We start from the raw sequence: 27,995 nt of genomic DNA, 5'->3' as shown, positions 1-27,995 counted from the left end.
AAAGTATAAAGAAAATTCAAGATATTCTCACTTTTCTCACATAATAAAAGAACACTCGACTTCGATCTCTCTTTCAGATGTCAGGGGAAATAATATTACCCCTAACATAAGTCAGTAACATGTCGAAGAAATGTGCACTTTATTCAAAAAGTCAAGTTTGTGAAATTATCTTCTTATTTTCCTTATATCGTTGTACGCATGTGACATCATACACTGTAGTAGTCTTCTCCTCCAGCAGTAATTGCCCAGATACTTTAAAAATGCATAACTTTTGAACGGATTGTCCGACTTTGCTCAAACTCTCGCTGATGTGTTCTATTGATATTGCTGCATTCACTCAACCCACATGTCTATGAAGGTGAACTTGTCCTTTAAATCTCGTCGTGCAAGTGTGGTTGATCCCTGCCAAAACAACGTGCTTTACTTTTTCTTCAGTACGATATACTTGTCTATCAATCATCTTCTCCATAACTCCAAACCCATTCAGTGATCAGTGACTTGACAGAAGGTCATTACTACTGAATATCTACTGATTTTGCCCATATAAAATGTTAACCATAACATTAAGGCAGTGTCATAATGAGTTTTGTTTCCAACATTTTCAACCCCTTCCTCCCCACCCCCAACAAAGTAACAAAATAAAATCCTTCTTTCCCAGAAATGATATATTCCAATGAAAATTAACTGCAAATGCCTTGAACATCAATCCTGAAAGAGAGATGTCAGTTCACTTTTTTTTCTTTTTTTTTTTTGCACAGATAAAAATACTTTTAGGTGGCATTTGAATTTAAGTACATGTATTTATGGAAAAATAGCATTTAATGTCTTTCACAAAACAGACAGAATTAGATAAAATATTCATGGTGAATTTAGGAGGCACACTACAGTTTGTATCATGTTATACAACTCCAGTGATACTTACAAGACACAAGGATAGCAACTTAAGCCACTTATAAACCACTTGTACGTGTATATTTCAGCAAAAGTGGGAATGAATTTAGGATACACTTCACTCACTACCATGTTTTCTGTTCATTTCACTAATTATCAACTCAGCTTCAAAGCTGGGAGCCAGCCAAAGTGTACACTTCAAGATCACAATATCAATGCAAACTAGATTTTCTGACACTCTTGTGATCATGTCTCACATAGCATTTAGTCACAAAGAATATAAGACCATGAATTACCAGCTTGAGGATGCCATGCAGTTGCCCCATCTCTCAACATTGTGATTTTTTTAACATGCGGCAGCACGATGTTTCTCTGAGCTAAAAGGAGAGCAAATGCAGATAACCACAGGTAAGACTACATCTGCAATGATTGCACAAGCAGTCACACATGATCTTGAATGAATAAATATCATTTATGAATTATTCATCAGACAGCATACAGACAGGTTAACAGTATGGAAACTATGTCATTACAAAGTACCACCTATCTACAAATAGCCACATATAATCAGAGTCATGATTTCACTCTTGTCAGAATTGAGCAAAGCATATGATAAAATGGATCGTACGTGCTTGTAGAAAATGTTCCAGACTTCTTTATCGTGAGTCAAGGAAGATTAGGGCATTAAGTTGCCACTGAAGCCGTAGTGTTCCAAGTCCAGGCACCTTAACACCCTTATCATTCTCACGTCACGTTTTCATCTTGCTGGTATTGCTCTTAGATGTATTTGAATGACAGATATTAGAATGTAAAAAAAAATTGCTAGTTGCATCTCCTACACCTTTCCTGTACCTTGTCATGTCCCTCAAAGGTCTTGCTGTAAATTCTCAAATATCTCCCTTCTCTCAAGAGATCTATAAAAGCTACCAGTACACCAGAGAATTGTGTATGTATGTATAGCTTTTTTGATCACTCATATAGCAGTCAGAGGTCAAGTCCTGAGAAGCATTTCTGAATTGCTTGTAAGCATATCCACAACCCTCATAGCTCCCAAGGTGCTTTACTACTAGGAACTCTACATTTACAGCAAAAATAACATGATAGGCTTGTGGACTGCATGTGCATCACTCCAACTGTACAAGGAATTAGGCCTACTTCCACAAATAAGAATTTCAAGGCCGCTTCACTCTTTTGAATCAAAATTACAAGCACATATCTCTTCTTTTTTTTTTTATTAGACATCTGTCATTTGTAAAGTCAAGTACTGCTGGTATTCAGAATGTTTTGTTACCATCAAAATGAAACAATATGGTGGGCAAATGAATGACTATGAAGATGAAATCAAGACATGCTAAATTAATCACATTCATAAAGCAAAATGTACAGACAGTGTGGGACTGTACATTATAGAAAGAAATGAATGCTTGTAGGCAGTGACACATTCACTTGGCTTTTAACAACTAACTATATACAGTGCACTCCCGTTATAGCGAAATGCTCGAGACCAGCACTTTTCTTCCGTTATAACAAAATTCTGTTATAACCGAACAAATATAATATAGAACGAAAACAAGGAAGCCAGGCATATATCATATTCTGTTTGTTGAATACTCGTCATACACTGGAAAGCTATGTGAACAATAAAACAAATAGTTATTCAATTTCAGATTATTGTATTACAATAATGCAAGTTCCCCTCGGAAACTGTGCGTGACACACCAAGCGAACACACAGCGATGTGACACATTCGCCCATGCAGAGACGATATAAATGCTTGTTCCGCTATGTACTTTCGAAAGTGATCCTCATTTCGTTTTAACGGAGCACATTTCCTTTGTTTTGTTTTTTGTCAGTGGCGCTCGTAAAAGACTTCATTATAACAAAAACTTCGCTATAACTGTGTTTGTTATAAGCAAATTTTGTACCATAGACTTTAATGGCGATAATTTGGGGACCAGAAGTTTTACTTCGTTATAACGAAATTTCGTCATAGCCGTGTTCGTTGTAACGGGAGTGCACTGTACACTAAATTATATGTTTTTGGAGAGCTACGATACTAAAATATCAATACTTTATATGAAATTCCATAGTAATCAAACATCTCCAAATGATCAAGAGTAAATAGAAATTGAAAAGTTCTAAGAAGTAAGCATACTTGTGTTTTTGTCTTGTCTGTAACTTTTGAAGATGACATCACTGAATATACACTATGTGTATACACAACAGATGTATGCTTTAGGGGAAAACTCCATAACATACAATGACATCTTACCTATTGCCTCTATGATGTGAAATGAACAACACAGAAATTTGATCAAAATATTTCGACATACTTGTTTTTAGGAAATAAGCATACATATTTCAGGAGCTTGGTACAAGTACTGATATCCATGTGGGAATATTGCTAAGCATTTACATTTTACTGCTGGGTATTTATGCTTTCATTTGCTCTCCTACTGAGACAATGTTGGAATTTATGTCATTATCTTTTAACAACAAACTTAATAGTTTGAAATATCCAGTTTCATTATCCAAGCAATTACTTTGATTTGAAATGCTTCAATTCAATCTCTCAGTCATGACCTGAATTTTCACTTCGTTCTAACAAAAAATTATTATAATTATGTTCATTATAACAGGAGTGCACTGTGTACAAGCTCTGCCTTCAGAATTAAAAAAAAAAAAAACACAATCAAATATTCATTAAAATCACAATTCCTGATCCACAGGTACTCAAACAGAACCATCAAACCTGTTGTGTTGGAGAGAGAGAGAGAGAGAAAAAGATAGCTGTGGATTTTACTGGGCGCAAAACTAACTTTCCTTTGTTCCACTTGGGCAAAAACATGATCTAACCTTTAAGTTAATATAACACATAACTGGTCTGAGAATCAATTGTCAATTTAAGATCAAACATTATATCATCTGCTCTCAACTGATACTACAGAAATTGGATGAAATTTCCATACAATTTGTGATTTTTTTTTCAGAGATTACTTCTTGCACATTAATCAGAATATCAGTAATATCACTATTGCATAATCCACTACAGTGCACTCCTGTTATAACTAACACAGTTACAGCAAAACCATTGTTCCAACCAAGCAAAATTTAGGCCATCAGAGTTTATCAATACATATTTAAATACTCTATTATTTGATTACAGATGAATTTTCTAAATTACTGAAAGAAAACTGTTGGTCCCAAGGACTATTTTACAACAGGAGTCCCATATATATGCAATTCTATTTCTCCTTACTTTCTTTGAAACATTGACATATTACATGCAGGAACATGAATTCTTTTACATAATATGCACCCTCCCTATCCTTTTCTCTTAATACCTTAACTCAGACATATAAACTAAACTCTTACAGAGAATTAACCTCATAAAAATGCCATGGTACTGTAATGAGAGCTTATGTGTATCTCTGGACAAGAAAGGCACCTTTGCCAGAAGGGCATGTCACAAAAAAAAAAAAACAAAAAACAAAAAAACAAAAAAAAATTGATATGAAATATGTCAATCTTGAAGTCAGGTTTATACCTCTATCACCTACAAGTTTACCTCACTCAGCGCTTTTCAACTAGAAGCCAAACATCGCCACCATTCTTATTGGCCACATGTGATACAAGCCCGAACACCTGTTCTGTTTCCTGGCCTGGCACAAGGCTGACTTTGAATGCACGGACAAACCATGCCAGAAAGATGGCCACCTCCTTGTAAGCAAATTGCTGCCCAGGGCACACACGTCTGCCGGCAAAGCCAAATGGTTGGAAGGCGTTGCGATGCCGATTCTTCACATTTTCTGCAGAAAAGTTGTCTGGGTTGAATCTGATATGTGAAAAGAAGAATAAAGGAAATGGGTAAAATTCAAACTTGAATCAATGGCTTTAAACAGTCTTTTTTATCATGCTGAAGGAAGAAAGTCAGAGCATGATTCAAAGGAATGTGGCAACAAATGGGATAGCATGGAAAATTGGCCCTAATGAGTGCAAAATGCCCTGGTATTCCATGAATTAAAGCCATTCAATATAATCATTATCATCTATGATCATCATCTACAGAAGTCATAATCTGTACAAAAGTACTGAACTTTTACTAATTCTTGATGTCAAATACATTCTGAAAAAGGAGCAACTTCACTTGCGTATGTAGCGACTAGCAAGATATTTGTGCACCTGTGAGCTGTAACAAGAGTTGACACACTTAGTACAGTAGCAAGCACTCATGCACTCAGCAGGCTGAAACATCCTATATTGATGATAACTCAAAATCAATTGAACAATTTTCACAGGTAAAAAAAAAAGAGTTGGTAAAGATCAAAAAGAACCTTTATCCTGAGATACCATGTACGGCCTACATTGTAAGCCTGTGAAGGTAATGAATTATCCATGCTCCTGTTACATAGGGTAAGCAGGCTGAGCCTTTCACAGTAATATGCATTATCAACATGGAAGTTTTGTCTGTAAAGTCTGGAATAGCTTGAAATCAACGGCGTAGCCAGGATTTCATCTTAGGGGGGGCGGTTAGTCTGCGAGGGAGCGAAGCGACCGAGCCCGAGCGAGCGGAGCGAGCGAGGGGGGGAGGGTGGTGGAGGGGGGTGTCCCCCCTCCCACGGTAAGAACTTTTTGCATTTTGATGTTGTAAATGGTGCAATTTGATGCATGTTTTTGCGCGTTTTATCGACGTGAAACAGTCCCACTTGTTTAAGGTAGCAGTATATTTTAGTGTAGATTATTATTGAACAATTTGCCTATAAAATGGTATCATTTAAATACACTCTAGTATCAATTCTTTTCACTGAATATCATGAACGCGACTGAACCCGAGCGACCGGAGCGAGCGAACGGGGAGGGGAGGGTGTGGGAGGGGATGTCCCCCCTCCCACGGTAAGAACTTTTTGCGTTTTGATGTTGCAAATGGTGCAATTTGGTGCATGTTTTTGCGTGTTTTAACGAGTTGAAACAGTCCCACTTGTTTAAGGTTGCAGTATACTTTACTGTAGATTATCATTGAACAATTTGCCTATAATATGGTATGATTTAAATACACTTCTTGTATTAATTCTTTTCACTGAATATCATGAACGCGACTGAACCTGAGCGAACGGAGCGAGCGCGGCGGGAGGGGAGGGTGTGGGAGGGGGGTGTCCCCCCTCCCACGGTAAGAACTTTTTGCATTTTGATGTTGCAAATGGTGCAACTTGATGCATGTTTTTGTGCGTTTTATCGACGTGAAACAGTCCCACTTGTTTAAGGTAGCAGTATATTTTGGTGTAGATTATTATTGAACAATTTGCCTATAAAATGGTATCATTTAAATACACTTCTAGTACTAATTCTTTTCACTGAATATCATGAATGCGACTGAACCCGAGCGAACGGAGCGAGCGAAGGGGGAGGGAAGGGTGTGGGAGGGGGTGTCTCCCCTCCCACGTTAAGAACTTTTTGCATTTTGATGTTGCAAATGGTGCAATTTGATGCATGTTTTTGCGTGTTTTAACGAGTTGAAAAAGTCCCACTTGTTTAAGGTTGCAGTATATCTTGATGTAGATTATCATTCAACAATTTGCCTGTAATATGGCATGATTTAAATACACTTCTTGTATTAATTTTTTTCACTGAATATCATGAACGCGACTGAACCCGAATGAGCGGAGCGAGCGAGGGGGGAGGGGAAGGTGTGGGAGAACTTTTTGCATTTTGATGTTGCAAATGGTGCAATTTGATGCATGTTTTTGCACGTTTTATCGACGTGAAACAGTAACATTTGTTTGGTAGAAGTGTATTTTGATGTAGATTATTATTGAACAATTTGCCTATAAAATGGTATCATTTAAATAGTCTTCTTGTATTAATTCTTTTCACTGAATATCATGAACGCGACTGAACCCGAATGAGCGGAGCGAGCGAGGGGGGAGGGGAAGGTGTGGGAGAACTTTTTGCATTTTGATGTTGCAAATGGTGCAATTTGATGCATGTTTTTGCACGTTTTATCGACGTGAAACAGTAACATTTGTTTGGTAGCAGTATATTTTGGTGTAGATTATTATTGAACAATTTGCCTATAAAATGGTATCATTTAAATACACTTCTAGTACTAATTCTTTTCACTGAATATCATGAATGCGACTGAACCCGAGCGAACGGAGCGAGCGAAGGGGGAGGGAAGGGTGTGGGAGGGGGTGTCCCCCCTCCCACGTTAAGAACTTTTTGCATTTTGATGTTGCAAATGGTGCAATTTGATGCATGTTTTTGCGTGTTTTAACGAGTTGAAAAAGTCCCACTTGTTTAAGGTTGCAGTATATCTTGATGTAGATTATCATTCAACAATTTGCCTGTAATATGGTATGATTTAAATACACTTCTTGTATTAATTTTTTTCACTGAATATCATGAACGCGACTGAACCCGAATGAGCGGAGCGAGCGAGGGGGGAGGGGAAGGTGTGGGAGAACTTTTTGCATTTTGACGTTGCAAATGGTGCAATTTGATGCATGTTTTTGCACGTTTTATCGACGTGAAACAGTAACATTTGTTTGGTAGAAGTGTATTTTGATGTAGATTATTATTGAACAATTTACCTATAAAATGGTATCATTTAAATAGTCTTCTTGTATTAATTCTTTTCACTGAATATCATGAACGCGACTGAACCCGAACAAGCGGAGCGAGCGAAGGGGGAGGGGAGGGTGAGAACTTTTTGCATTTTGATGTTGCAAATGGTGCAATTTGATGCATGTTTTTGCATGTTTTAACGAGTTGAAACAGTCCCACTTGTTTATGGTTGCAGTATATTTTAGTGTAGGTTATTATTGAACAATTTGCCTATAAAATGGTATCATTTAAATAATCTTCTTGTATTAATTCTTACACTGAATATCATGAACGCTGTCTGTTCAGCAATCAAACAGAAAAAGCATGCACACGAGGGTGTAGATAGGGGCATATCCCCTCCCACACGAACGTGATTTTGCGTTTTCAGACCTGTAATTCAGCGATCTGGTGCACATTTTTGGTGCAATACTTTTTCATCGAAGTGTTAAAATCACGGAATTTAGCTCTTATTCCGAATGTGCACCATCTGTGTGTATGTATAAAGTCTAGTGAGGTAGAGCTTAGGGGAAGGGGGATTTCCCCTCCCGCTCGCGGAGCTTTTGCGTTTTTAGAATTTATTGAAATAAAGCGATCTGGGTATAGCCACAGTCTACTTCTATGCATGGCGGAAGGGGGGGGGGGGGGGGAGGGGCGGGCGAGCAGGGAGAAGGCGTGGGCGAGTGTTATCTCCACCCTTCCCTTCCGATGGAGCTTTTGCCTTTTTAAGGTTGAAATTGAGATGTCTCGTATACGCATATTGATGGAATCAACATTTGGGAAATCACAAAAAAAAAACAACACAAAACAACTGATGGGGGGGGGGGGGGAACTGAGGGAGGAAAGGGTCGAGGGCGAGTGTTATCTCCACCCTTCCCTTCCGATGGAGCTTTTGCCTTTTTAAGGTTGAAATTGAGATATCTCGTATACGCATATTTGATGGAATCAACATTTGGGAAATCACAAAAAAAAAAAAAAAAAACACAAAACAACTGATGGGGGGCGGGACTGAGGGAGGAAAGGGTCGATTAAAAGGGGAAACTCCCCTTACACATGAGGGAACCTTGAGTTTTCGGAATATAAGTGATAAGTCTTGTGCACTCAGAACTATTCATATTTTTTTTGCAAATCTAAAAAGTGTACTAAGCTAGGGAAAGAGGCACAGAGGGGGAGGGTTTGGGAGAGATTTTGCATATTTTGAATTGAAATTCAACGATCTGGTGCACACTTTTAGTGAAATATTCAAAAAAAATATCTTATTTGATGAAAGATGCAAAGGAGACCCGCTTCATGTGCATGCATACAGATATACACGCATTTTTTTTTTCCGCCTCCCAAATCCCCGGTCCAAATCTTAGGGGGGGGCGACCGCCCCCATCGCCCCCCCCTGGCTACGCCAGTGCTTGAAATCCAACTGGACTGCCTGTCAAATATCCCAGACCACAAAACCTGTTTTTCTGTTAGGCCTGCCTTGAGGTTTTATGCATTTTCATCTTTCATAGCAGGTTGCCGGGCTGAGAAAATACATCACCACAAAACCTTTACCTTGAGGTACATTTCATTTGATATTCAGCAGCTACTTGTATCACTGGCTTACTATCCTAAGAAAACATCTGAGAAACATCACGGTTCTCTAATAAATTCATCATACATACAGTGCCTTTTTTTTAATGTCGCTGCATGTCATTCATAGTGCTATCAGGATTCCACAACACACTCTTATCTACTTTTGAATGAATTTTGAATATGTATTGTAATAATCACTGACTAATTTGAAGAAATGAACACTCATATTGAGCAATCACTTATCTAGATGCCTGTCAATATTGGTGTAATTGCCGGAGTGTCATTTAATTTGTTCCCTATTTCGAAGAGATTATCATATTTTCATTTACTTCGTATCAGATCCGCCAGGTTCATGCACACATTGAATCAAATGCCTCCTCAACAACATTTAAAAATTCATATTATAAAGAACTGAGGACAATACTTACACCTCAGGGTTAGGGAATGTTTTCTCTGACCACAAAGAGACACCAAGGGCATGCACAACAGGAGTCTGTTTGTAAAGCATAAAGGGGAGAAAAGTCTATTAGATGAATTAGCTGCAAAATTGTTTACTGCCAGTATTCCTTTGAGTACATGATTAAAATGTTGGCATTAACCTTTACTGGCAATAGAAACATAACATTTGTAAAGGTAGCATTCTTCTTTCCTGGCAATAAAAGCATAATATTCTAGCTTGGCAATTTCATCACAGACTATCTTTTCAGTATCAAGTGGCTGAAATACTATTATTCATAACATATCTAATTGACAGTGCATTAAATCAGGGCACAGTACAGGCAATCGTTCATTGAGCAAATTCTCAAAGAATTCTGAACACAGACAAGCTGACAAGGACATGACATGTCCATGCAAAATTAATACATGTGCATGTAGCTACCATTTGGAAGGAAGCAACATTGAGTCTCCCATATCCTACTATAAGATTAAATTCCTTATCCGGATGAATGCTGGTCCCGACATGTCCAGACAGGAGAAGTTGGACTGTATGTCAAAAGTCTAGAAAGACTTTGTATATATACAGACCAGTATTCAGACCGGACAGTATGGTAATTCTGGACACGCACATCTCTGTGTAATAATGACATTCAATAAGCGCAGGACTTTGTAGACTACCCTTTCAGAGCATTGTATGAGCTGAATTCACCAAAAATGCGACACACACATGTAGAAATGCCAAGAAATTCACATTTCACCTAAGATTTAGAAGAAGACGTCAATTTATCACAATATTTGATTGCATAAACTGTTCACAACGTTCACAACGTTCATGTAAGACCTTTTACTGTACAATATGAAATTTGAGCCTCATTTGCTGATTTTCTCTTATGTCATCCGCTGTGTACAGTGAATTGTGGGTATAAATTGTAATTCTGGTGCATGGACAAGATGTGAAAAATGTCTACATGTTCAATCGATTCCATGGAAATACAGATTTAAATATCTTGAAACATTGCAGAAATCATGAGGAAAATGAGGAAAGTACCAGTTTCATTCTTTGCATGTGGACTCAGCACCTGTTATACTTTAATATACATTGTACTTTTCATGTCTATCTTTGTGTGAGACAGACACACCTGGTTCTATTCACCCTGCTGATTTAAACTGACCCTAACATGACCAATGCTCTGTTAATTGAAAGATGCACTTACCCCTTTAGGAATTACATGACCACCAAGTACGACATCAATATCTTGGACACGGGCAGCGAATGGAGCAAGAACAGAAACTCTGAGAGTTTCATCCAAAACCTGTCTCAAATATCTGTGTTTGAAGAAAAAATAATTAAATCAGCAAATCTCTATGTACCACTAATCATGAGTTTACAAACCTTGGTATCCTCTCTACTTGAGGTGTTGATGGTTTTTGTCACACAACTTGGTGATAATATGGTATTCGACTTCTACTGTAAACAAATATCATGCAGTCAAAAAACATCATAGATGACCTTGTAAACTATCTGTCAGTTTAGATGCATATTTTTTTATTCATTTCTTTATTTTACGGAAGGCATACTAGTAGCATTTAAAGGCACTCAATCGTGGCGAGTGGTTTGTGCGGCACGGAGACGAACGCAACACGCTGCCTCCCCCATTCTGTATCAAATGTAGTGACCCCGAATGAGAATAGTGCTGGATCAATGGGTCAGCGAACAACACGCTAACCTACAAGAGCTCTATGCTACAAATCTCCTAACCCAAAATGGCTGTCCGAGCGAGCCACGAGAGCTTCCGAATGGACGCACACTCTCAGTGCGCATGCGCATGAAGAGAGGTCAAAAGAGCCACGCGTCTTCTGGTCTCTCTCCTCCAATCACCGCAGCTCCCGGTGACAATGTTTGTGTATGATGCGTACACACACACGCACACACACACACACGGGGCAGCATTGTCCCACATGTTTATGGATATAGCACCGAGTCTGGCATTGCGCAATTGCATGCACAAACTTCGGTCGTTCGGAATTTACGTACTATAAGGGATGAATATCGGCTGCCTTTAAATGAGCAGTTTTCTTTTACTATTATAACTGCTTATTATTATTCACACCATTACACAAAACTACAAGAATATAGTGTTAAAGGCAATGGAAATCTAGTTTCTTTTTTTGGCATGGATATATCATTGACATATAAAGGCAAGCTGCAATGATGACTATCTGACCATCACTGGACAAATATTTCTGGTGTGACCATGTGACTACTTCAGGGAATAAGGAGCTAACATAATGAAATGCATAGGCAAGACTACTGTCTGCTGCAAAGTGGAACTTGAAATTAAGGGAATAAAACACAAAAACAAATTTACATCCACCTTTGAGACAATCCTTCTGAGGTTGTTAAAAGTAGCTTACGTCATATCTGCAATATGATCCATTGTAACATCACCAGTCTTCCCAACAATCTTTGTCACATGATCTGCCAATTTCTCCTGGACCTTTTCATCTTGAGTAAGGAAGAACACGGCCCAGGCAAGCACTGCAGAGAAATGGCAGAGAACAATCTGTTTAACATCACAGGATTCCTTGTGCTACAGTCGAGCACTTTTGAACTATGCATTATTGAGCACTTGAAAACATTCCAAAAGTAGGAACTTACTGGAAAACTTCCATAGGAAGGGAAATATTGAATTTGTTGTCATGATTGTCATGAAACATGACAGTTTGGGCATCTGAAAAAGATGTAGGCTTACTGCTTGCTCTGTGATTATTTCAAAGGCAGTGTCTTGGAAACTGATTGACTCTATTTGTATGATGATCTTTTGTTTTCTTTTTTTTTACAGTCTCTTCAGCAAATGCATCTTTCTTTTGATACCATAGAAATATTGCAGAACATGTAACCTTTCCCATTAATGTTGCTTAAACTCAACCTTAAATTGCAAAAGCTGGAATCTATTACTTCAAATTGATTTTGCCTCCTTGAAGTATAAACAGTGGGAGTTTGTGTCTTTCATACCCAGGTCAAATCTTCACTGCCTATAGAGAACCCACTGCAAAGAGAAAACAGTCATATAAGGGATCACGTATGTTCTCACAATTGCCAGAGGTGTGAAAGCCACCCACAAAGTATGTGATGGCATCAGCAAGCAGCCTGGACTCTGGGTAGTTAGCCCTCAGCAGTACATCCAGAAAGATTTCCTGGCCCTGATCGGCGGGGTTGGCCCGACGTTGCTTAATGGCCTTTCTGATGGCATTTTGCATCCTGTCTTGGGCTGTAAATGAGTGTGAATGAGTACATGAACTACAAAAAAAAAAAATCAAATATCTCATTACAGTATACAAACTCATATGCACCAGTATTTGAATCACCTCTATCCTATCACCTCACTCAACATGGGATAGCCATTGGAAGTCTTTTAGGATCAAAACTTGCAGATACTGATTTATGCTACATTTACATGTATCTACATTGCATTGGATATATGGTATGTCTCCTATGGTTATATTCAATGATGATGATGACTCGTATCTTTGGAAAGCCGCTTTCAGTTCTGGTAAATTCTTATGCAGACATCCATGACAGATAGACAATTTCAAAATGAGGGGTGAAACAGATCTCACTCCCCACATGATCTTGTGTCATGGTGGCATTTATCAGAGTAATAAATCACTATTCCTTACATGTTTCTGGAAAAAACCACAGGCACAACAATAACACATAAATACATTTTATCCAGAAGTCTTGCGTAATGCTTGCTTTTTAGTTTTGCACAAGCAAATAAGAAATACCTACAACTTATATCTTATTCAAATACATGAAATTCTTCCGTCGAGATGTTTTAATTGCAACTGATTGACAAATTGCCCTACATCGACGTAAATAAGCACTGAATTGATCAGTGTTTTAGTAGTAGAAATGATAAAAAAATCATGGGCATACATACTCGAGCAGGATTCGAACCTATGAGCTCCTGATCACCGGACAGGCGTCATCTCCACTAGACCACCAAGCTTTCGCCCGACAGCAAGTGTTGGTTCTAGTCCTTATAGCATGCAGCGGGTACTGCTTTATTATTCAAATTCAAAAAATCATGGGCATACTACTCGAGCAGGATTCAAACCTACAACCTCCTGATCACCGGACAGGCGTCATTTCCACTAGACCACTGAGCTTTTGCCCGACAGCAAGTGTTGAGTACGTACGCCCATGATTTTTTAATCATGGCTACTTCTAAAACACTGATCAATTCAGTGCTTATTTGTGTCGATGTAGGGCAATTTGTCAATCAGTTCAAAACTCAAATCATGAATATATATATCAAATGGAAAGCCATATTCACCTTCATCAAACTCCTTCTCTCGCTTGCTCCCAGGTTCTGGCATGATCCCTCCAAGCCGGGATTCAAGATCTGCCCACACCTTGAACACCAAGACAGAAAAACATTGAAAAGGATGATTCACTTTCACACAAGATGCATTATTGTAGCTTATAATTATAGATTATAATTGCTCATGATAGTACAATAATTGTGACTTTTGCAACATAAAATTTTGCATTTTCATAATAACATGCCTTTATGAAGTTTTCAAGTTAAAAGGAACTAGAAATGTTGCTACGCCAACTGGTATGCCTCCGCCAGAATGCATCAGTATGGTTATCCCAATAGGTCTAACGTATGTCTTGACAATGTGAGATGACAGTTTCACATATCTGGGGGAAAAAAAAAATCAATGACATGTTTGTCACATATGTGTAAAGTATTTACTTTCCTTGTACTGGGTTTCATATGGATTAATGGCTAAATTGTTTTAAGAGAACAGGGCAAAATATGGGGAAAATTGTGACATTTGAACATTTCCCCTTGACATTTGACCCCACGACCAAAATCTTTCCATGAACAGAATAATTGTGCAGTAATGCTTGCATATACCTTGTTCATTTAAGTGTAGGCTCCTATGCACTAAGTAATCATTAAGGTATGGAGAAATAGTTTCTCTTCAGCATTAAATAGAATTTTAGCATTTCAACCTAACCTTCGAACTTTTAATGATAATAATAATAAACCATATTTATATGGCGCATATCACAAAAATAGATTAATGTCTCTATGCGCATTGAAGGAAAGGACCTTTGATCCCAAAAGTTCCAAAATATCAATGTCAGGTAGATATGCATATGTACTATAAAGTTTCATGATGATACTGTAAGCCATTTCCAAGATGTATGGAGGAAAAAAGTGAAATTCTTCTCATCTAGTGATGGTGGCACTGAAACTTAAAAATTCATAACTTTTGAATGGATTGTCCACTTTTCCTCAAACTTTCACTGGTGTGTTCTAATGCTATTGCCGCATTCTCTCAATCTGTGTACATAAAGGTGGACTTGTCCTTCAAGACTATTTCAATGTCACATGCATCAACGGGGAATTCTGGGCCAGTTAAAAGTTAGTCTGAAAAAGGAAGGGTAAATCTTACAAAGCACATCAGCGGTCATTTGATCAAAATCGAAAGGAAGTTATGATCTTGTGAAGTTTGACTAATTTTCACAAAATAGTTCTTGAGTAGCTGATATGAAAATACAAATCATAAAATAATATCACTGCTTCACAGCTTGTCATATAATGTGTACATAAAACCTTGAATTGAAAACTTGAGGTTGAAATGCAATTTAAACCCAGTCTCATTATTTTGTAGACATTCAGCCATAATTAACACTAGGGGGATTCACATGTACACAACTAGCAGTGTATAAAGCTCAAGATTTGTAACTCACTAGCAAACTCAAGTTTTTTCAAGTGTAAACACAAAACCCCCATTAATTAGTGTGATCAACAGTGCGATGCTAAACCCACGAAATCTTGCTCTTATTTCTGAATCAGTGCACTAATTTGCCCCATGGTGACAGTGAGGTCAACCAAATACACTTGGGTTTTTACATCCAATCATTCAAAGTGTATGCCACAAGTGTGCTCTCCACACGATTGTGAGTCACAAGAACAAGAGATTTATTGATCGGTATTTGGGTGGTTATTTCTGTATGCACGAACTATTGCAAAAAAAACCAAAAATCAAAATAATCCAAACAAACTCAAGTTTTGTGAACGGCTGCAAAAAACCCCAAGTTTGGCAGTGTACTCGCTAACCCGCTATTTTGTACATTTGAATGTGACTATTGTTTTACACGTTTATAGCACATAAAATTTCATCACTTTTTTGCACAAGATTGAAAGAGAACTGCGAGGTGATGACAGCTCACCATTTGCACATTAAAATAAATTGTTTGAGAATGATTTTGTATAAAAAGCAAATCTTTAAATATGTCATAACTTCCTTACTTTTTGTCTGATTTTGATCAAAACTTCTGCATTGTGCTTGTAAGATTTTCCTCTTTTTTTTCAGACAACTTTTACCTGACCCAGATTTCCCTTTCAAGTGCTAATAAGTAGTGTCAATTCACTTTGACTAAAAAGATCAAAACATACATGATCATAGTCTCTTCTCATATCTGACAGAGCCTTGCCATCTTGGAAAAAATCTCCAAACGATGTTATGGTGATGCCCTTCATGGCAGTGTCTAAGCAGGTGGAACGAAGAGGGATGTGTTCATTGGGAGGGCAGTCTGAGAGCTTTCCAACCAAATCTCTAGAGATCTGAAACATAAAACACACACACACACACACAACACAAAATAATTTAACATGTGGTTCAATTCACTTGGTGGGGAGTACAAATGCCAAAGAGATTAATTACATGATATTTTCACGGGCAAATCTGAAGGAGAGTTGTCATGAAGTGTAATCATTGCAATATCTGTCGTACTTTGCACACAGTATAATCAATGTAACTGTTTCCCATAAGAACACCAAGCCTCAAAATTCCATAACTTTTTGTATCTCTCTTCTTGATTTGTTTGTTATTCTATTAAAGTTTATTCTTACTATCAAAGCACTACAGTATATAGGAATATGAAGTGGACTTCTCACTATTTGAAATATAAAAGGACAATCCAATAAAACACTTCTTGAGCCCTTCAAATACAATGTAACCTCTACCCATTTGTTCTGCTAATAGAATAGACATGAATACCAATTTACCTACGAACTGATTTTTCCATTACTCATACTACCACTAAATGGTGGACACATCTAAGAAAGAGTACACAATATGATGTCATGCATGCCAATCTGTTCAACATTAAGAATTGCATCTCTGCTATGTTATGTCCAACAATGCCTTGCAATGCAGGGCAATATCCTTTGCACTGCATTTTTCATGACTACAATCTACATACATTGTATATCATGGCTCATATATTATCCCACTTTCTCCATGACAACATATCTTAATATCACTTAAGGCATCAAAGATCATGTGCATAGATCTTTTGAATGCAAAAATAATATGAAGCTACAAATTAGGTCCATACACACCTTCCTCACTTCCTGACATTGAGACTTCTGTGACATAAAAGAACACATTGCTTTGCGAAAATATTTACTGATCTGTCGCTTCGGTTTACCCAGTTTTATCAAATTCCACTAGTGAAATATGTTTTTGTGTGCATGAGTTATGATGGTCACACATATAGGACATCAACACACAAAGCCCTATCATATACATATATATTACAATATATATGTTGCTGCTGTTGTTGTTTTGTTCAATATTCATGAAGTCTCACTTGTACCTTGTTGAAAACAGACACATGGTTCTGGAGCGCTTGAAATCCAAAGCATCGGTCAGTGAGATCCCTTCGCTTCCTGCCGTCAGCCCCATTGGCATACTGGATGCTGTCTGCGGTTATCAGTGGCTCAAAGAGCTGAAAGAGAAGAGCTGATGAGATAAAGATGGGAATGAGGTCTAATGTAAGAACAGTCTCCAAAACACACAAAGGATGAATGCACTGCAAAATTAAAAAGTGAATATAATCAGTGGCGTATCTAGGGAAAACGGCGCCCGGGGCAAGCGCGAAAATTGCGTCCCTAATTTCTGAAAAAGACTAGCGTTCAACCCCAACCCGGTCCCGGTAGGGACTTTAAGCAAAGTCCACATGATATGCTTTTCAAGCCCTTAAAAGGGGTCTTTTGAAAGTGATTTAAATGTAATGAATTTTGATAAATTTTGGCGAGCGAGCGCAGCGAGCGAGCCGAAAATTTTTGTATTTCAGCTGACAAAACATGTAATTCTTGTCATTTTTTGCTTATCAAATCTTACAATTCTAATCAAAATAGTGACGGCCTTATAGATAACGATTTATCTATACCAAGAAACTGAGTACTTTAAAAAATATTCTAAATCAGGGGGGCATTTCATGAAGCATTTTGTCCGACAACTTGTCGGACAAAATTTGCTCTCAGCCAATCAGAAGCAAGGATTTCAGTAGCTTTTAACAGTTTGTCAGACGAGATATCTGACAAATTGCTTCATGAAATGTCCCCCATGTACGCGCGAGTGAGCCGAAATTTGTATATTTCCGCGTCATCATGACGTTTTGTTCTCATCTCCTTTTTGTTTTGATAAATTTTGGCGGGCGAGTGCAGCGAGCGAGCAGAAAATTTTTGTATTTCAGCTTACAAAGCATGGAACTCTTGTCATTTTTTACTTATCAAATCTTACAATTCTAATCAAGATATAGTGACGGCCTTATAGATAACGATTTTTACCAACAAACTGAAGACTTGAAAAAATACTCTAAATTAGTACGAGTGAGTGAGCCGAAATTTGTATATTTCTGCGTCATCATTACGTTTTGTTTTTATCTCCTTTTTGTTTTGATAAATTTTGGTGAGACGAGCGAGCGCAGCGAGCGAGCCGAAAATTTTTGTATTTCAGCTTACAAAACATGGAACTCTTGTCATTTTTTGCTTATCAAATCTTACAATTCTAATCAAGATATAGTGACGGCCTTATAGATAACGATTTTTACCAACAAACTGAGGACTTGAAGAAATACTCTAAATTAGTACGAGTGAGTGAGCCGAAATGTGTATATTTCCACGTCATCATTACGTTTTGTTCTTATCTTGTTTGATTTTTTTTTGGCGCCCCCCCCCCCCCCCCCCCCCCCCCCGTATTTTTGAAACCGTTGGCGCCTCCTTTTGATCCAATTGGCGATCGCTTCAGAACGAAAGAAATTGCAGCCGCTGCTCCGTGAAACATTTTGCCTCCTTAACATAAAATGACATGTGTGAACACAATAGACATTGTCATTTTGTCCGCGCCATCATCACATTTTGTTCTCACCTTCTTCTTCTCTATAAAATTTAGTGAGCGAGCGCAGCGAGCAAGCCGAAAATTGTTGTATTTCAGCTTACATAACATGGAATTCTTGTGTGAACACAATAAACATTGTCATTTTGTCCGAGTCATCATTATGTTTTGTTTTTATCTTTTTTGATTTGGTTTTCTGCCCCCCCCCACACCATTCTTCCTCCCCCCCTCCCCCCCCCCCCCCCCCCCTTCCGGTGAGTTGTTTCTTCTTCTTCTTCTACTACTTCTTCTTTTTTTCCTTTTTCTTTTTTCCTTTTTTCTTCCTTTTTTCTTTTTTCTTTTTTCTTCTTTTTTTTGCGCCCCCAAGGAGTGGCGCCCGGGGCACGTGCCCCCCTTGCCCCCCCCTAGATATGCCACTGAATATAATCCTCCATCTGAAAACCCATACAATATGTACAGACCATGATAAAGACCATTTCAGAGAAAGACCATCTCTAGATGTGACTGATTCTATTCAATATTTGTTATTACAAATTCTTAAACAGCAGGTAGAGTTCAGATGTGAGTTTTTTTTTTCAATTTCTCTCCTTCTACAAATGAAATTCAAGATTGTAACTGCTGATCTGTAAATTAACAATGAAGAAAATTGAAGAAACTCACACCTGAACCTTCACTCCTCTGAATAACATCTTGCTTTCAGCAGGTATATTTTTTTCTCGATTTTGAAAACAATGCCTATCATAAGGTATGAGTCTTCAATTTGTCCATCCTCTGTGCAAATGAAATTGTGCTGATCTACATTTTTAACAAACATGTCTGAAAAAAGGAACTAGGGAGAATCAAATCTGACTTCTATTGCTTTCCAGGTAGCGACAATATCACCAGGCTGTCCCTGGTTGCCAGCAATGCCAGCAATGCCTACGGCTCAGGTGAGCTAAAAATGAAACTTACGTGGTCTGTCAAAGACTGCTTGGTGCTCCTTATAGAGCTCAGGGGAGGCAATGCTGACACAAAGCTGATCAGTGTAGTAAAAGGAAACAATGTCTCCAAACTCAGCATGAAGTTTGACGAGGAACTGGTGCAGACTGCCAGCATCAGCAATTTCATCCAAGTTACCTTTTCTGCAAGATGAAAGCAATACAAGTCAAAGACAAAGCACACCTGGACTACATTTATTTCAAAAATTTCAAAACTAAAGCTGATTATAAAAGTCTCTCTCTCTCTCTCACTTTTTACAGCTTAATTAATTACCAGTGGTGTTCATCACACTATCTGCTTTTTAGCATGGCCATGTCCTACTTTGAATAACACAACATTTTCAGGATCTCATCGTCAAATATTTTTTTACAAAGCTGTGCTTTATACAAGTAAATCCCCCATATCTGTGACTTGCATTTGAACTCCCTTTCCCCCCCCCCCCCCCCCCCCCCCGGAAAAAAAAAAAAGAATGAACATATGACAAGTGCTTACTTGTGGGAATGAATTAAGTTTCGCTAAATGATGGAGTAAACTCACTTACACAGGATCAGATGGAGCTACACCAGGAACTGTGGTAGCCTTTGGAGGAGCAGTCTGCCATTACAAAAAAAAAAAAGAAAAGAAGAAGAAGTATGATTTAATGAAAGTGATATGTTGACAGGATGTCTGTCCAAGACAATGATAAAGCAGGTGGCATTGCATTTTACATAACATTCTTACAGAGTGGAAAGGTTTTATAAAGTACAAGAAAAAAAAAAATCATCCAGATCATCATAATAATTGTTTTCTTTCATGATCATAATCTTTATAATCATTCTTTTTCACACTCATTGGTCGCACAATTTTAAAATTTTAAAATCACATCAATTGCTAGTTAATAGTCAATACAGGTACGTAACTAGGATTTTTATGGAAGTGTTCAGAAAAAGAAAAAGTAGACCTTTCTATGATGTCTATTTGCCACATTGGGGACCCCAACAACATTTCTGGTGCCATTAATCAGCTGACAAGCAAAAAACAAAACAAATTGAAACAAAACAAAACAAAATAAAACAAAAAGAGGCTCCCTGTGCAATATTTTTCCATTTTTCCTGCCACTTTTGGGTTTCATCGGCTGACAAGTGAAAAAATAAAAAGTTTCTGATACCTATTTCTTGCTGCTGGCAAAAAGGGGGGGGGGTTCCACTACTCATTTTTTTTCTATTCATTTCTTTTATTTTTTATTTATTCATTTATTCTTTGCTGCTGACAAACAGGGGGAGGGGGTTGCTAAACCCCCAAGTTACGGCCTAGCTTTGCTACACAACAAACAGCACAAAACAAAGAAAGCAAAACAAAGAATTTGTAATCCTCCTACCACCACACATACAACACACATACATAGTGTGTGGGAAACAGGTATTGATTTTGCAAAGTTTTACATTTTAAGATTCTTTCATGAATTTGAAAGATTCTAAGGACTTCTTTTTCAGTGATCACCAAGACAATTCACGAACACAGAAGCCTCAGCTTTGAACTCACTGGATAGAAGTAGATGAGTAGCGCAATGAGAAACACCACAAAGGTGACAGCAAAGATGGCAAAATCCAACATGGTGAGTACACTCCCTGGATAGGCGTTTCTGACAGAGGCTGAAGAAAAGAAATACATAGGTTGAAATCACCTTATTACAAGCTACAATGTAATTCATAAAGCACATGATCACAAAAAAAAAAGAAGAAAGAAATGTCCCTGAGGCGACTGGCATGCCTCCGCCACAATGCATGGTTCTCCCTATACATATGTAGGTCTTGAGTACATCTTGAGAATGTGAGACAACAGTTTCACATAATTGGCAAAAAAAAAAAAGAAGAAGAAACAACTGTGTTGAGTGTTTACTTTCCTTGAACTTGGTTTAACATGGATGGATGGCTATATTGTTTAGGAGAGCGGGTACCTGGTATTCAGGGATTTGAGCACTTTACTTGAACTTTGATCCCATGGCCCAAAACTTTTCGTACATAATCACCGTATGGAAATACATGTACAATTGTACCTTTTTAAATACATGTACAACTGTAATACACGGTACCGGTACCAGTAAATAAACTGTACCAAGTTTAATCACACTGTCAGTGTATAATAATTCATTTATAGAGTTTGAAGAAAATAGTGTAATTTTAGCATTATAACCGCATCTTTGACCCTTGACCTTTGACCTCACGACAAAAAATTTCCAAAGGTAATCAGTGTCAGGCAATCGTGCAACATTTTATGAAGGTGCTGTACCTTGAGCCATTCCTGAGGTATGGAGGGGAAAAAATACATGTTAGATGCTTGTTAGCATTTTATCCTGACCTTTGACCTTTTGGCCCAAAACTTTCTCCAAGAGAATCTTAATCAGGTACCAGTAATACACTATGTTTCTAGAAAATACATTCAGGCACTGTGGAGATATAGAAGAAGTATCAACATTTTTGCATTTGACCTAGACCTTTGGTCTTCAATAAGCATACATATGTGTAGCTTTGTCCACTCACACAATACACACCAATGTCTCTGAGGCATTCATCCTATGTCACAGATAGTGTGCACATTACGTATGGGACACTTCAGGGCTTTTAGACCTGAAAAAGTACTGTAAAGGGTCTTTGATTACATTGAACATCATCATGGCGATTTATATTAAGGAGAATAATAATCATGTACAAAATGGTGACCAAATGACCTTGAAAAAATATTTTAGAAGCGTAAATATGTGCCATTACTATGGGATCAGAAAAAAAATGAACACTTTTTCAACCTAAAATTTTCTGAAAATATGCTACAAAAAAACTTGTAAATCACTGTGACAAATGTCACAATACTCAAGTTTATCAAAGATAAGTTTCATGTCATAAGGCAAAACGCTCCAATTAAAGACAGATACAGGAAGTTATATACATGTATGACACAGTTTGTCTCATTTGTTTAGTGTGTGGAAACCCTACAGTGTATTTATTGGAATTTGGTGTACACATGTAATTACCAAATCAAACTTAGTTGCAGTTATTCAAATATGAATGCAAACTGTCAAGAAACCAAAATTCCAAGGACATTTACCACCATAATCATATCTTATTATATTTCATATTTTTATTTCCAACCTGAGTACAACTTGTACTGGTACATTAGCATACAGTTTGTATGCCCCTAACAACTGTATATTCATCATATGGCTTCTACTAAAACATGCCATAATCAGTGAATAGCAAGTTTGTTGAAGACCAATTTCCTAATCCAGGGCTGCACACTAAACCATTTTTTCTACTGGTCACACCGGTCTGTCGGACCAGTTTTTCAGTAGTAGGTACCCAGTTTTTCAATTTTTTACTGGTCAATTCCTGAAAAAGTTACTGGTCCGATAGTGACTTTTACTGGTCCTGGTCCGTCGGACCAGTGCCAGTGTGCATTGTTGGTTAATCAGTTACAATGAAAAACAACTTGATGCAACAAACATCAATGAGAATAAATACACTAATGGTGGTACCCGATGCACAGAACCTTGGTTGTCTCAGGCCTCGAAATAGGATTTTGGAGGAGCAAGGCCATTTAGAAAAGGGCACTTTTTCCAAGAGGCCAGGGCACTTAGGTCAGTCAGAGGGGCACCAAGGCCACATTCGAAAGGGCATGTTGGGTGTTGATAGGTGATGTGAATGCCCCATAGAGCTGTATGCTATCGACCGTGCTGCTACAATCCAGCAGCGCACGCATGCATAAGATCTCTCTGCAGCAGACGACGTTAGGCAGTAGGTCATACGCAATACGATGTAGGTTCTGTAATAGACCGATTCGGGTTCGTTGAGGGCAGCAGACAATTTGTGGCACTGGGCGCAGCCATAGTGGGTGTCTCAGCTGACCCCCCCTACTCTCCCCCACCCCCGGGCAACATGTTTATCACGCACTTGTAACAAAGGTTCGCGCACTAAGCAAGCGTTCGCGCACTCAGTACGAGACGCCTACAGAGCTACCAAGTCTCACGCATTCTGCGTGAGACTCAAGCATTTAGGGGCCGTCTCACGATCTCACGCATCGGGCGAAGTCTGCAAGTTGGGCCTATAATAATGAGCACAACTCAAAAGATTAAAGTGATAGTTGCAATTGTATGTATATTTTCTTTTGTCTTTCAAAATAAGTAAAAAATATTCTATTAAGTATGCACCTGATCGCACCATTAAGAGCTAAAAATCAAAAAAAGCTCCCTACCGTGGGAGGCCACAGGTGGGAAAAACAGCTCCCACGCCCTCGCTCGCGCGCACATACGCTCGCCGAGATGCAGAGTCATGAAAATCTCACTCATAAAAATTGTTTGAACTTGGCATCCCTGCGCCTATTGGCTGAAACGACCATGCATCAGTTTTTCATTCCGCGCGCGGAAGAGGGTGGGGAAGAGGAGAGGGGGGGTCGGCTGAGACACCTTGTTAATGGCGCTGCCCATGCCAAAAATACACATAGCGCGTCACAGAATCGGTCTATACAGTACGTTCTCAACGCACACGCCGCGCTCGCTTTGGAGCACTTCCGGCGCCATTTTGCTTTGAGCATGCGGCGCGGGTCGGGCGCACAGAACTCTTAAGAGTTCTGTGGTCTTTTAGGCTTTGGAGTTTGGAAGCATGCACCATATCAGTTCGGGAAACCCACTCACAAGGGGGGCCCCTCCTTATAAGTAACCCGTCCCCCTTATAAGTAACCCCGTCCCCCTTATAAGTAATGCACTTGTCAATGTAATGACGCACCCCACTACCCCCGGACATGGGTGCGTCATGGTCATTTTTTGACTGACCACACGGGGTTTTTGACGGACACCACAGTCACTTTTTTGACGGACATAACGCTGCAAGTGACGAACACCACAGTCACTTTTTTGACGGACAACACGTTGAAAGTGACGCACACCTCGGTCACTTTTTTGACGGACATCCTCGGTACATTTGACGCACCCCCGTAAATACTGAAACGATTTTTGCATACGTTTTATTCAAGCAATTTCATTTTCTTTTGGTTCGTAAACATAATTTGTAAAAGTTTCGGCAAGTTTCCCTTACCATGTAAGCACCGTATTGTCATTCACCGTACATCACGCTGCTGCTACGATATTCCGTGCAGTACTCAAGTAGTATGTATTCTGTGCATGCAATCCATATACATGACAATCACATGTGTGCAGAATGCGCTGTGTGTGCGCGGCCATTGCTAGTGCGGTGGATGCATACTGCTGCAGCGCAGGTAGGTACACACCACGGGTACGCCACGGCATTCATATTCCCGCTCGAGTACTGCGTAACTACAGCCAAGTCGCGGTACGTAGAGATTCGCACAGCTAACAGCGTCGCGCGCGCGTCTGGCCAGCTGGTCGGGCTATCCCGATCCCGCGAGCAGAAAATGGCATGCGGTAAGCAGTTCTTCTGCTGCCGTTTCGACAAGAAAGATTGAACTAAGTTGTTACATCGCTGAACAGTCCTTGGTTTGAGATTGAGTATGCATGATTTCATGGGTTTGTTGGAGGGAAAATGTAAGGAGAAAGGGTGGCTTTTAAATTCTTTGCTTGCCAGATTCTGGCAAGCATTTTTTCCTCTTATTCCAAAACGCTTCCCGACTTTGATTTTCACTTGCCGCGGGAAAGCGCTCGCTGTAATTTCACTCGCGGTACGTGTATCCAGCGTGCAAAAATGCGTGTTATTTTCCATAGCCAAGTGACGTACCATGACGCACCCCTCGGTCAAAATTTTGACCGACAATGATGGGATTTTGATGCACCCCTCGGTCAAAAATTTGACGGACAAAGCTGGTAAAATGTCGAACACCTGGGTCACAAATTTGACGGACCAAACGAGGAAATGACGCACCCATGTCCGGGGGTAGTGGGGTGAGTCATTACATTGACAAGTGCATAACCCCCGGGGCACCCCTTATAAGGAGTCTCCACGCTTTTTTGCAATGCAACGCGAAAATGAAAGGACTGCGGCAATTCGCTTGATTATGTCCATAAAGCTTCACAAGTTTCCTAGTTACTCACGAAATTTGAGCAAAATCGGTTCGAGGCATCATATCTAAAATCATGGATTTAAATGCGATGTCAAACGACCCATGCGAATGCTGAAATGCGAGCGATTACTGGCGTGAGTGTCGCCAGGCGCGGCGGCGCGGCAATGCTTGAGTGCAGACGTGGCGACTGAGTACGGAGATAAAGCCACCTGAATGAACGAAAGTCTCCTTACTCAGTCGCCACGTCTGCACTCAAGCATTGCCGCGCTGCCGCGCCTGGCGACACTCACGCCAGTAATCGCTCGCATTTCAGCATTCGCATGGGTCGTTTGACATCGCATTTAAATCCATGATTTTAGATATGATGCCTCGAACCGATTTTGCTCAAATTTCGTGAGTAACTAGGAAACTTGTGAAGCTTTATGGACATAATCAAGCGAATCGCCGCAGTCCTTTCATTTTCGCGTTGCATTGCAAAAAAGCGTGGAGACTCCTTATAAGGGGTGCCCCGGGGGTTACTTATAAGGGGGATGGGGTTACTTATAAGGGGGACGGGTTACTTATAAGGAGGGGCCCCCCTTGTCAGTGGGTTTCCCGAACTGATATCAGATGACTTTCACCAGCACTGGCAGACAGAATCGATATAGATAGACCTTAAGGTCCTAACAACAGTTTAGAACAGGGCAATGGGGGTCTCTACACTGTATCCTATTTTTGAAACTGACGTTAATTTAATAATATTACACACAACACGATGTCATAATTTCATAATCACGTGACGACGAAATTAGGCAACCACACTCACTCACTGTTTACAAACATAGCATTGTACTACATACTGCCTGGACTAAATAGCTAGCTGTCTGGTGAAAAAGGCAACGCTTTTACTTTGTGTTGAGTTTGGCTGCTCGCAAGGAGCCTTTGTTCTACATCGCATCGTACGTCCGTATGCGTACGAGCCGCGACACTACGTACAACTGTATCGCTTATCCGTGGCGCTGGCCGCGCTGGCCGTGGTGGGGTGTGATGTGGGGGATGTAACGACTTCTCAGGCGCAGGCGCAGGCAGGCCACATCATCATTGCTTGGGCCTCTTTTTTTTTTTACGTGTGTGTTCAAGACAAAGAATCTGAGGGCTTTAATTATGGCTCCATTGAAGACACGGATTAAACACAAGTAACGTTAGATCTACAACTTACAGAACTGTGGTCGGATGCTGGTTGCGGTTGCGGAGCCGTATTTTATGTGAGTTTTTCGCTCTCAATCCGATGGCGAGAGTCCGGCGGTGTGCTCTGACCCGGTACCTTTGGACGTGCGGTCTTGCGCGCGCGGCGAAACTTGTTCATCCAGCCAGCCAGCACATTCATCAATCCGAGCCCATGCACTGTTGTATGTGCCATACTTTGTTTACACAGCAAAATCATCAGGTGACCTTCCGTCACGTGATTACACGTTTGCCATCGGAACTACAATCGAGTAGGTACAAAATTGTAGACTCTGTCTAGTTTAGCACGTAACTGCAACAAGCTTCGAGCAGCCAAGTTGAAGATAAGATAATGCAGAGTAAGCATTCTTTGATTGGGTAAATATAATTGGGGATAGGTGAGTAATCGAGAGTGTGTAATCATGTAAGCAAAGATCCTTTGGAGTGTGGTTGCTACGCTTCTTGAGGGATTCCACTAGCGCTAGCTAGCACTAGGCACTAGAATTATTCTACGGCTTTAAAACTTTAATATGTTTGTGGAATTGTATATAATAAAATATTATTAGTGAGTTGTTATATTACATGTCTTAACTTGCCTTTTCAGGGGTCTTATTATACAAGCTTTTGCTTTTCTAAGACCCCTCCACTTTACATCTATAATGCACAGACTAGATACCTATAGATTTCTACACATGCATGCCATTGTCAATAATTTATATTCAAATATTCTGCAAATTGTTTTAATCGCATATATTTGACAATGTATTCCTTGTTACATATTACTATATTATTGTTCTTATGTAATTTTTGTATTGTGGAAACTTTGAATGAACTTGAAACTTGAAACTTGTAGGATCTTTGATGTAAGGGGAGGATGTTAAGCTAACTCGCGCAGCGCCCAACGGTTAGTTTCTATGCATGCATGCTATCATTCAATGCGTCTGTGTCTAACTTTGTGGTGACAGTGCAGTGTGAGCATGTGTGAGACTGTCCTTTTACAGTCCTGTGGTGGGCTACAACAAGTGGAGTGCACAGTGTCAGTGCAATGGTTATTAACATTTTGTCATTAGATCCTGATCGTCATTACTAAGAAATTTAAAGTTGTCGAT

General features: G+C 39.3%; 1 protein-coding gene across 1 annotated transcript; it reads right to left on the bottom strand.

Annotated features, from left to right (window-relative positions):
- Positions 1-300: 300 nt before the first annotated feature.
- On the bottom strand, positions 301-26,982 carry LOC139709369 (cytochrome P450 20A1-like). The gene is made up of 12 exons (XM_071621327.1): positions 26,882-26,982; positions 21,202-21,311; positions 20,222-20,274; positions 19,654-19,823; positions 17,180-17,325; positions 15,975-16,142; positions 13,833-13,911; positions 12,588-12,764; positions 11,908-12,031; positions 10,707-10,818; positions 9,483-9,547; positions 301-4,726 (listed from the first exon to the last, which is right to left on the bottom strand). Exons 2-12 carry the CDS (start codon positions 21,271-21,273, stop codon positions 4,465-4,467), a joined length of 1,428 nt encoding a protein of 475 aa, XP_071477428.1. The 5' UTR covers positions 21,274-21,311; positions 26,882-26,982; the 3' UTR covers positions 301-4,464.
- Between the last annotated feature and the right edge of the window lie 1,013 nt (positions 26,983-27,995).

This window comes from Diadema antillarum, unplaced genomic scaffold (assembly GCF_040938485.1).
Source record: "Diadema antillarum isolate AM-2024a unplaced genomic scaffold, OU_Dant_1.0 seq00001428_RagTag, whole genome shotgun sequence".
Taxonomy (NCBI): Eukaryota; Metazoa; Echinodermata; class Echinoidea; order Diadematoida; family Diadematidae; genus Diadema; species Diadema antillarum.
Note: the sequence above shows the minus strand (reverse complement) of the source record. Positions and strands in the feature narration are given on the sequence as shown.